This window comes from Oncorhynchus tshawytscha, unplaced genomic scaffold (genome assembly GCF_018296145.1).
Source record: "Oncorhynchus tshawytscha isolate Ot180627B unplaced genomic scaffold, Otsh_v2.0 Un_scaffold_17_pilon_pilon, whole genome shotgun sequence".
Taxonomy (NCBI): domain Eukaryota; kingdom Metazoa; phylum Chordata; class Actinopteri; order Salmoniformes; family Salmonidae; genus Oncorhynchus; species Oncorhynchus tshawytscha.
This window is the reverse complement of record NW_024609830.1, coordinates 22,501-33,687: the sequence shown is the minus strand read 5'-3', so window position 1 is coordinate 33,687 and position 11,187 is coordinate 22,501. Positions and strand designations below refer to the sequence as shown.

The window sequence follows — 11,187 nt, the reverse complement described above, 5'->3', positions numbered from 1 at the left end:
CAGAGAGAAAGGTCTGCCCCTTGAGGCTGAATCTACAGCAGTCACATACAGTAACCTTTCTGATTAATTGAACGTTATTGAATGAAGTTCAATAGTGAATATTATAGCAAGAGGTGAGTGACTGATTTCATATACATTTTTGTAAAGTCGGGAATTGAACTTCCGCCAAGTTGTACATCTATATTGATTGGGGAGACAATATTGATCATGTCAGGCAAATAACATCGACCAATGTGTGACGCGTGGGAACAGCTAGAATTTCCACTCAGTCGGACTATCACCACATGCACGCACAAGTACACACACACACACAAACTATGATGTGGAGCTGCTAGGAGGGTGGAGTGGTGCCAGGTGCATGGTCACAGCACTAGGCTTAGAGTGGATTATTATGGACATGTCATCTCCTGTGGCTCTCTAGTGTGTGTGTGTGTGTGTGTGTGTGTGTGTGTGTGTGTGTGTGTGTGTGTGTGTGTGTGTGTGTGTGTGTGTGTGTGTGTGTGTGTGTGTGTGAGAGATATTGGGGATAGAGCAGCATGCACCCCTGGTCCTGCTGGGAGATAAGTAGATCTATAGCAAGCCTCTGTACCTCTGTCATCACCTTTAACATTTAACACACACACACACACACATACACACACTTCCTGTGCTGGTTGGAAAGCGTTTGAGGAGGCCTCTCTATTTATGTCATTGGGCCTCAAACACCAACCCTGCAGGGGGGCTCCCCTGGTGTGTGTCTAGTCCCACAGGGAGACTCCCGCAGCAGAAAGGTAAAGCCACAGCAGACTGAGGGGGAGGAGCTGAGCAGACAGTGAAAGTCTGGACACCCACATCACACCACAACATTGTGTTGTTTCAGATGTGTGTCTCCCATAAAACTTCAATTAAATGCTGAGTGTCAAATAGTTGCCATCCCTTTTAATAGCCGGGCATCGGCACACATTTCAGCAAATAACACCTGTTTCAAATAGATGCCGTGTCTAAGATTGCTCCAAGAAGATAAAGAAGAGCCATTGATGAGACATCAGTGTGGTTTGACATGGTCGGCTTAACTACGGTGGATACAAGAGGTGCATACAAGAGGTGCAACGAGTGAGACAATGGTGCTGAAACGTGAAATCGGGGGTGTATGATAGGCAGGCTAGTCTTTGCGTGTCTGATCTGTGATGGATTTGTTATTACAATGTTTATACTGGTCATACTGGTCACAATAACCAGTGTGGTAGTCATTTCAACATTTGTTTGAGCAAGAGCTGTGTGCAAATCCGCCACTTTTTAAAAAAATGTTCACCTAAAATGACATACCCAAATCTAACTGCCTGTAGCTCAGGATCTGAAGCAAGGATATACATATTCTTGATACCATTTGAAAGGAAACACTTTGAAGTTTGTGAAAATGTGAAATGAATGTAGGAGAATATAACACATTAGATCTGATGAAAGATAATACAAAGAAGAGAAGCATGGATTTTTGTATTTTTTTTGTACCATCATCTTTGAAATGCAAGAGAAAGGCCATAATGTATTATTCCAGTCCAGGCACAATTTACATTTTGGCCAGTAGATGGCAGCAGTGTATGTGCAAAGTTTTAGACTGATCCAATGAACCATTGTATTTCTGTTCAAAATTTTGCATCAAAGCTGCCCAAATGTGCCTAATTGGTTTATTAATAACTTTTCAAGTTCATAACTGTGCACTCTCATCAAACAATAGCATGGTATTCTTTCACTGTAATAGCTACTGTAAATTGGACAGTGCAATTTCTGCCAATATCAGATATGTCTATGTCTTGGGAAATGTTCATTTTACTTACAACCTCATGCTAATTGCATTAGGCTACGTTAGCTCAATAGTCCCACAAGGGACCCACCGATCCTGTAGAGGTTAGGGAAATAGACGCCTGGCTCAAACAGAAGCCTGTCTCTAATAAGCACCGGTTGTGTTCAGTGATTGAAGCAAATAAACGCCCAGGCTATAAATGTACGTTTTACAGTATATGACCGAATGTGTTTACATGCGTGCTTGTGTGTGTGTGCGTGTGTGCGTGCGTGTGTGTGGTGGCAGGACACAGGTGCCATCCGTCTCAGTGTAATCCAGGAAGTGTGTCTCAGCAGGAGAGGAAGTGCTTCAGCGGGGAGCCCCTCCCACTCATGAATATTACATTACCCCCCATAATATACTCACCTGACTTGACCAATTTTAAGTACTGGCAGGCAACAACACAAAGAAATACCTAAAACACTAAAAGGACCAAGTCACTCTTCATAGAATTACTTTAAAATGCCTTTATTTTAGTTATGGCATGTTCAGTAAAACAAAAAGTGTAAAACTCTGAAGCGTTTCGGCGTCCTAGTTTTAAACGGTTTGTTCAATTGAACATGACATAACTAAAATAAAGGCATTTTAAAGTAATTCTATGAAGAGTGACTTGGTCCTTTTAGTGTTTATGACCATTTTAGCCCTTTACCAAAGAGCACCTTCTACCTACAACATTCTACTGTGGTATTCCAGCAGGACCTCCTCCCTTCCTTTTCTATAAACAAATAACACTTTTATATATATATATATATATATGTAATATTTACCATGTTGTACTGTTTTGTTGTTGGTTTGATGGCTGCTGCGTTCACACACAACCTTGTAATGTGTTTGCAATAACTGTTTTCAGGATCCCCTTTAAAAAAAGGCAATAATACATCTCAAATGACTATTCTGCCTCCATCTCTGATAATAAGTAAATGCAAACAGTGGGATACCACCTGCTTAGAGTATGTGTGTGTGTGTGTGTGTGTGTGTGTGTGTGTGTGTGTGTGTGTGTGTGTGTGTGTGTGTGTGTGTGTGTGTGTGTGTGTGTGTGTGTGTGTGTGTGTTCTAATGGGAGCTCTAATTAAGACTCTGGGGGTATCTGCTATCTGTCAGCACTGATCGATCGGTTGGCAGAGACTGACAGCTCCTTCTGTGTGTCTGTGTGTGTGTGTGTGTGTGTGTGTGTGTGTGTGTGTGTGTGTGTGTGTGTCCGTGTGTGTGTGTGTGTCCCTGTCTTTCACTTCTGTCGTTGAGCTCTCTGCTCTCTGTGTGTGTTGGTGTTATGTTACTCGTCACTCAACGCTGTCACTACCTGTGTCAGAGGAGAATTAACACACACACACCGTCTCTGTACACAGTGTCCCGGGCCTTTCACCTGACAGCTTACTGGACACAGGGACATCATTCTCTTTGACAGAGGGACAAGATGTTAGAGTGTTCTGAACACACACACACAGACCACGTGGTCAGGCATGGGTGATGTTCTAAATGGTTTAACACCTGGATCAATGTGTGTGTGTGTGTGTGTGTGTGTGCATGTGTGTGCATGTGCACGTGATGTGCATGTGTGTGCATGTGCAGTGATGGCAGTGACAGTATAGACGGTGTGCTGTGAAATGTCACCATGGCGATCGATCATGTTTAGCGAGGGTGGAGGCTGATCTGGTCCTCACGCTTACATGAACCCTCCATCCTCCTCTACTCCCCATCCCTCCATTTCCCTACTAATTCTCCTCTCCTCCGTGTGAGAGCCTGAAAGGTCCCTAGAGAGAGGAGATCCCCTGACCTGTCAAGAGGAACCCCACACCACACACGCTCACCCGCACACACACACACACACACACACACACACACACACACACACACACACACACACGTGCACGCTCAGACACTCGGACACAACCACACACACTCAGACACACATACACACACACGCTCAGACACACACACACACACACGTTCAGACACTCAGACACACACACATACTTCATTCCACATATCACACTTATTCAGTGATTTTTATTTCATTTATTTAGAAATGTGTGCAGGATCAATTCCTTGCAGTGAATCCTCTGGTTTCCCTCATTGTCCTGATATAACATTAATTCATGGTACTGTGAGTGATGATGATGATGATGATGACGATGACGATGACGATGATAATGATGATAGGATCAGCAGACTCAGTCAGTCAGAATAACCAGTCAGTCAGAATAACCAGTCAGTCAGAATAACCAAGTCTACTTCATGATGTCAAAGTGATGAACAAAAACTCCAGTCAGAGGGAAATAGAAAACAACTTTTTTAACTTCTTTTAATTTCTCTTCTTCAAAAAAACAATGCACAACTTGTACCACAATATTTGAAAAAGCTAAAAACACTTCAAAATATTAGTTTTGTATATATATATATTTATATATCTATAGAATTGTATTTTTTCCTTCTTTCAAAACGGATGCCTGTGAGTGAGTCTGTGATGTGTAATGGTGGATGGCCAGGTGGGGGGACCACACACACACACACACAGCGCAGTCTGACACACAAACCAGGCCAGGCTGTCATAACAGCTTCATAAGAGCTTATAACAGCTTATAACACACCATGCATATGCTCCTGTACTCCTACACAGAAACACATAGACAGTAACACTGTCCTCCAATCTCTCACAGCCTCCATATTACAAACATATAAAAAGAGCATGACTGCGGAATGTTTCAACCTCTCCCAGGCCCCTTACAGTCATCCATCGAGCACCCTTCTACTCCCAGCCCCCCTTTCCTCCTCTCCTGTTCTCCTCCTCTCTGCCTCTTCGCCCCCTCTCTCGGGGAGCAGGGTGGGTGTGTGTCTGTGCTTGTCACCCTCTGAGGGTGTAAGTGCTGCTTGCGTTCTTTCCTCCAATAATCCTAAGAGTTCATTCTTAAATCTACTACAGCCAGTTCAAGTCTGAGAGACTGAGTCATCAATGGTTAGTTTGAAATGAAACCTTTCCATCTCTAGCTGTTGCGTTAAAAAGAAAGATAGCACTAAAGAAATTGCACTTGGACAACAGAGCCAAACAGCAGTCACTTCACTGTGTGTGTTGGGTGTTTTATATAGATCTTCTGTTTTAATGCCTTCTGTTGTGTGACTAAGCTCACACACACACAGACAGATTGCTGGGTCACTCACGCTGTACGTCGTCTTGACTGACGATACCTTTTTTTATTTAAAAGTCTCCTTCGTCCAATTTCGCAGGGGGAACACAAAACAAACGCAGCTTCTGTTTCCCTGGGACATCATCAGAGCGTCACACAGCTACTCACACAGACTGCCTTCCCCTCCCCCTAGGACAGACTGCTATGAACTTCAGACTGAACCAAACCAGACTGAAGCAGGCCAAACCAGTCCAGAACAAAGGCCTGGGTCTTATTTTCCTCCTTCAGGCATAACCAGACTAAAACAGGACAGAGAAAAATGTCACTTTCATATTTTTGTCATCCTTTCACATCCTCCCATCACACGAGAAAAACGGTCCAGATAGAAAGTGGTAAGCATATGAATAATTGTCTTTATGGCGTGAAAAGCATTTTTTGATTGGTTGTCCTTAATGAGTGAAAAGCAATTTGATTGGCTGTCTCTCAGCTTGGCTCAGCGAGTCTCGCTCCTCTGAGCGTGGCTGCGTGGTGATCTGGGGTGGGGGTGGGGGGTGTCTTAAACAGGATGTGACACATATGTGTGGGCATAATCAGCCCAGGCAGCATCAGTAGGGCAGAGTGTCTAGGAACCTGTCAATCAGAGGTGGGGGTGGGACCAGGTCCTCCAGCTTCAGGTAGAAGATCCTCTGCAGACCCTGGGTCCTCTGGGAGCGGAGCTCCGCCCTAACACCCAGCACACGACTTAGAGGGGGCGTGGCCTTGGAGGAGGAGGAGGAGGAGGGGCCAAAGCCCAGGTGGTCTCTAAGGCAACAGACCACCTTGTTCTGCAGCTCCTCAACACGCTTACTGTCCTTCAGTCCTGGGACCTGCTCTGTGGAGACAGAGGGAAAGACGGGTTACACACTAAACAGATACACAAAGAGAGATACAGGACACACATGCACACAGTGCTCCTCCACTTGCTCAGAGAGCTACCAGCTCGAAGCACAAACTCCATCTTGTTTTCCATTCAATTCCATCTCATTAGGTCCTGTGGATCTTGTTGTTATTATGTTACCGCAGCCTTAAACCTTAAACAGGCTCTAAACCTCCGAGACATACACACCCTGTCTGTGTTTCTCACTGCAGATCAATACACACACTAACCTAACATACCCCCACCCGAGTCCTGTGACGATTTACATATAAACACACACACACACACACACACACACACACACACACACACACACACACACACACACACACACACACACACACACACACACACACACACTCTCACATAAACACACTCGCCTGCTCTAAGAGGTTGACATCAACACAAGTAGCCAGTGCTCAACAATTAGCAGATTATTCGCTCCTGTGAGCAGCCAAATGAGATTAGACACACACACACTCACTGCCCTTAGCAACCCGACCAGCCTTAATGTGACACTAACTCATTCTGTAGAGAACAGGGTGTCCAGACAGTCACACACACACGTAGTTTGAGTCAGTATGTATCAGAAAGAGTGTGTGTACTGTGTGAGTGTGTGTGTAGAATGCTAGCCTCAGTGTGAGACGCCTACTGTCTGTGTTGTTGGACTCTTTTGTGCGCTGTGTGTTTGGTGCTGCAGTCACTGCCGAGGTCCTTTTCACCTCTCACTGAGAGAGACAGCTTTCAGACCTCATGCTCTCTCCCTCACCTCTATACCCTCTCATTCTTCTCTGAATCCATTCTTTCTCTCTCTAACTGAGTTCCTGGGGAGGGAGGGATCGATGGCTGTCTTTCTGCAGAGGCCACTCTGCCGCGGTCGATGGTTCTAGCAGCTCTACAGTAGCAGTGTCCTGTGTGCTGTGTGGAGGTGGCAGAGTGCCACTGAGAGCCGTGCGGACACCATTCCAGAGCCGAGCTCCACGGTGACCCGGTCGATCCGGCACAGAGTTAAGTGCTCCCCCAGAGAGGAGAGGGTGGGAGACAGGGATTGGAATGTGTGTGGGGGAAAGGGGTGTAGTAGAATTTGAAATCTCATCTTTTAAAATTTAACCAGGCAAGTCAGTTAAGAACAAATTCTTATTTACAATGACGGCCTAGGAACAGTGGGTTAACTGCCTTGTTCAGGGGCAGAACGACAGATTTTTACCTCGTCAGCTTGGGGATTTGATCTAACAACCTTTCGGTTACTAGTCTAACCACTAGACTACCTGCTAAGTAACATGTTAGGCAAAAAATAGTTAAACGAGGGTAAATAAAAGAGTGAGATAAAATGTTTCTCTTTGTTGAATGACCCTCTGCTCTCCCCTGTCTGCTCTCAGCTCTTTGCTCACTGTCTGTTGAAGTGTGTGGGGGGTAGAGTCAGATAGTGTATTCTGTTCTCTGTGCAAGAGGCATTCAGCAGAACACACACACACACACACACACAAAGGAATCAGTGATGCTCCTACGTGGTTCACACTCATGCTCTGATTAAGGGACCAGGTGTCAGACAGGTGCAGCAGGTGCTGCCGGAGATCAGGTGTACCTTTCGGACCAAGGTGTGTTTAAGTGTGTGTGTGCTAATGTGTGTGTTAGGGTATTAGGGAGTGTGTGTTAGGGTGTTTGTGTGTGTGTACTTGTTTTCTTACATTATCGGGACTCCAATGTCCTAACATTTCACCTGAATGTCCTGAGAAGGTAGGAAAACTATAACTTTTTTGAAAAGTCAGGAATTTTCAGGTCTTGAATTTATCCAAAAGCTATTTTAAGCTTAAGAGTTAGGTTTATGGTTTTGGGGTTAAGGTTAGGGTTAGGTTAAGGTTAGGTTAAGGGTTAGGGGCTAGGGAAAATATAATTTTTAATGGACCAAAGATGTTACACTACAAAAAGTGTGTGAGACGTCTGTGAATTTAACCTGATTGCCGTGACAACACTGAGTGACGAGGCTTAACCTAAAGCCTACAAACAAAGCATTGGGTGTGTATTACCAGTGTGTGTGTATGTGTGTGTGTTTGTGTGTGTGCATGGGTGGGTGTGTTACCTGTGAGCAGCACCAGGGCAGCCAGGCAGGAGAAGGCGGATGTGTCCAGGTTGAGACTCTGTAGATGAGAGGAGAAGTCTCTGATGGAGTCCAGCCACTCTCCAAAACCTCTCAGACACTGGAACCTGCTCAGCACCAGGCCATTACAGAACACCAGCTTATCCTCCGACAACAAAGACCTGACAGAAAGAGGGAGGAGAAAGAGAGAGGAGAGAGTGAAAGAGAAAAGTGAGGGAGTAGAGAGATGAGATAGAGGAGAGAGAAAGGAGAGAGTAGAGACAGAGAGGAGAGAGTATTAGTAGACAGTGTAGTATAAATATTGAACACACAGTGCGTTGATCTCTGTGCCCTGAGTGTGTGGTGGGAATCATATGTCTCTTAGGAGCTTTCCTATTGGCTTTCAGTGCCCCGGTCTAAAACACTGAGCAAGGAAACAATTACAATAACTACAAATGAGAAACAGTGGCAGCACACACACACACACACACACACACACACACATCAAACGCAGGCATGCAGCTGATTAAAGTTGTGTTTTCCAAATTAGAACGTTTTAAAGCATTCCTGTGTTTCTGTGCAGCGGTTTGGGGGAAGGTGAAGGGTTAGAGCAGAGGGCTGTGTGTGTGTGTGTGTGTGTGTGTGTGTGTGTGTGTGTGTGTGTGTGTGTGTGTGTGTGTGCGTGTGTGTGTGTGTGTGGAGGGGGGAGAAGGGGTTAGGCTGTGGTACACAGTGGAAACACAGATCTGGTCTGAAAAGCTTTTCTCAGATGCCTTTAACCATCGTTTACACACACGGTCACCCTACTCCCCTCTCACTATAGAGAGATATAGAGGGGGAGAGGGAGAGAGAAGGAGAGGGATAGAGAGAGAGAGAGAGAGAGATAGAGAGAGAGAGGGAGATGAGGAGGATGAGGGAGAGAGAAGGAGAGGGATAGAGAGAGAGATAGAGAGAGAGAGGGAGATGAGGAGGATGAGGGAGAGAGAAAGGAGAGGGATAGAGAGAGAGAGAGAGATAGAGAGAGGGGAGATGAGGAGGATGAGGGAGAGAGAAGGAGAGGGATAGAGAGAGAGAGAGAGATGAGGAGGATGAGGGAGAGAGAAAGGAGAGGGAGGAGGAGAGATGAGGAGAGGGAGAAGGAGGATGAGGGATAGAGATGGAGAGAGAGAGAGAGAGGGGAGATGAGGAGGATGAGGGAGAGAGAAAGGAGAGGGATGGAGAGAGAGAGAGGGAGATGAGGAGGATGAGGGAGAGAGATGGAGGAGAGAGAGAGACGGGGAAATGAGGAGGATGAGGGAGAGAGATGGAGAGAGAGAGAGAGAGATGAGGAGGATGAGGGAGAGAGATGGAGAGAGAGAGAGAGAGAGGAGATGAGGAGGATGAGGAGAGATGGAGAGAGAGAGAGAGAGAGAGGGAGATGAGGAGGATGAGGGAGAGATGGAGAGAGAGAGAGGGAGATGAGGAGGATGAGGGAGAGAGATGGAGAGAGAGAGAGAGAGAGATGAGGAGGATGAGGGAGAGAGAGGAGAGAGAGAGAGAGAGAGAGGGAGATGAGGAGGATGAGGGAGAGAGATGGAGAGAGAGAGAGAGAGAGATGAGGAGGATGAGGGAGAGAGATGGAGAGAGAGAGAGAGAGAGAGAGGGAGATGAGGAGGATGAGGGAGAGAGATGGAGAGAGAGAGAGGGGGAGATGAGGAGGATGAGGGAGAGAGATGGAGAGAGGGGGAGATGAGGAGGGTGAGGGAGAGAGATGGAGAGAGAGATGGAGAGAGAGAGAGGGAGATGAGGAGGATGAGGGAGAGAGATGGAGAGAGAGAGAGACGGGGAAATGAGGAGGATGAGGGAGAGAGATGGAGAGAGAGAGAGAGAGGGGAGATGAGGAGGATGAGGGAGAGAGATGGAGAGAGAGGAGATGAGGAGGATGAGGGAGAGAGATGGAGAGAGAGAGAGAGAGATGAGGAGGATGAGGGAGAGAGGAGAGACGGGGAGATGAGGAGGATGAGGGAGAGAGAAAGGAGAGAGAGATGGAGAGAGAGAGGGAGATGAGGAGGATGAGGGAGAGAGATGGAGAGAGAGAGAGAGGGGGAAATGAGGAGGATGAGGGAGAGAGATGGAGAGAGAGAGAGAGAGGGGAGATGAGGAGGATGAGGGAGAGAGATGGAGAGAGAGAGAGAGAGGATGAGGGAGGAGAGAGAGAGAGGAGAGAGAGGGGAGATGAGGAGGATGAGGAGAGAGATGGAGAGAGAGAGAGAGAGGGGGAGATGAGGAGGATGAGGGAGAGAGATGGAGAGAGAGAGAGAGAGGGAGATGAGGAGGATGAGGGAGAGAGATGGAGGAGAGAGAGAGAGAGGGGGAGATGAGGAGGATGAGGGAGAGAGATGGAGAGAGAGGAGAGAGATGAGGAGGATGAGGGATGGAGAGATGGAGAGGAGAGAGATGGAGATGAGGGAGGAGATGAGGGAGAGGGGGAGATGAGGAGGATGAGGAGAGAGAGATGGAGAGAGGGGAGATGAGGAGGGTGAGGGAGAGAGATGGAGAGAGAGAGAGAGGGAGATGAGGAGGATGAGGGAGAGAGATGGAGGGAGATGAGGAGGATGAGGGAGAGAGATGGAGAGAGAGAGAGAGAAGGGGAGATGAGGAGGGTGAGGGAGAGAGATGGAGAGAGAGAGAGAGAGACAGGGAGATGAGGAGGATGAGGGAGAGAGATGGAGAGAGAGACAGGGAGATGAGGAGGATGAGGGAGACAGATGGAGAGAGAGACAAGGAGATGAGGAGGGTGAGGGAGAGAGATGGAGAGAGAGAGAGACAGGGAGATGAGGAGGATGGGGAGAGAGATGGAGAGAGAGAGAGAGAGAGAGAGGGAGGGAGATGAGGAGGATGAGGGAGAGAGATAGAGAGAGGGAGACAGGGAGATGAGGAGGATGAGGGAGAGAGAGAGAGACAGGGAGATGAGGAGGATGAGGGAGAGATGGGGAGAGAGAGACAGGGACAGGGAGATGAGGGAGAGAGATGGAGAGACAGGGAGATGAGGAGGATGAGGAGAGAGATGGAGAGAGAGAGAGAGAGAGAGAGAGAGAGAGAGAGAGAGACAGGGAGATGAGGAGGATGAGGGAAAGAGATGGAGAGAGAGAGACGAGGAGGATGAGGGAGAGAGATGGAGAGAGAGAGAGACAGGGAGATGAAGGGGGTAGAGGGAGAGAGATGGAGAGAGAGAGAGAGAGAGACAGGGAGATGAGGAGGATGAGGGAGAGAG

General features: G+C 47.2%; 1 protein-coding gene across 1 annotated transcript in view; it reads right to left on the bottom strand.

Annotated features, from left to right (window-relative positions):
* Positions 1–4,104: 4,104 nt before the first annotated feature.
* LOC121846140 (nuclear receptor subfamily 4 group A member 3-like) overlaps positions 4,105–11,187 on the bottom strand; it is a 26,942-nt gene continuing 19,859 nt past the window's right edge. Inside the window, exons 5-6 of the mRNA XM_042319315.1 lie at positions 7,938–8,116; positions 4,105–5,812 (exon numbers count right to left, since the gene is read on the bottom strand). Of these exons, the coding sequence (XP_042175249.1) occupies positions 5,547–5,812; positions 7,938–8,116 (445 nt within the window). The 3' untranslated portion in view covers positions 4,105–5,546. The remainder of the gene's footprint in view (positions 5,813–7,937; positions 8,117–11,187) is intronic.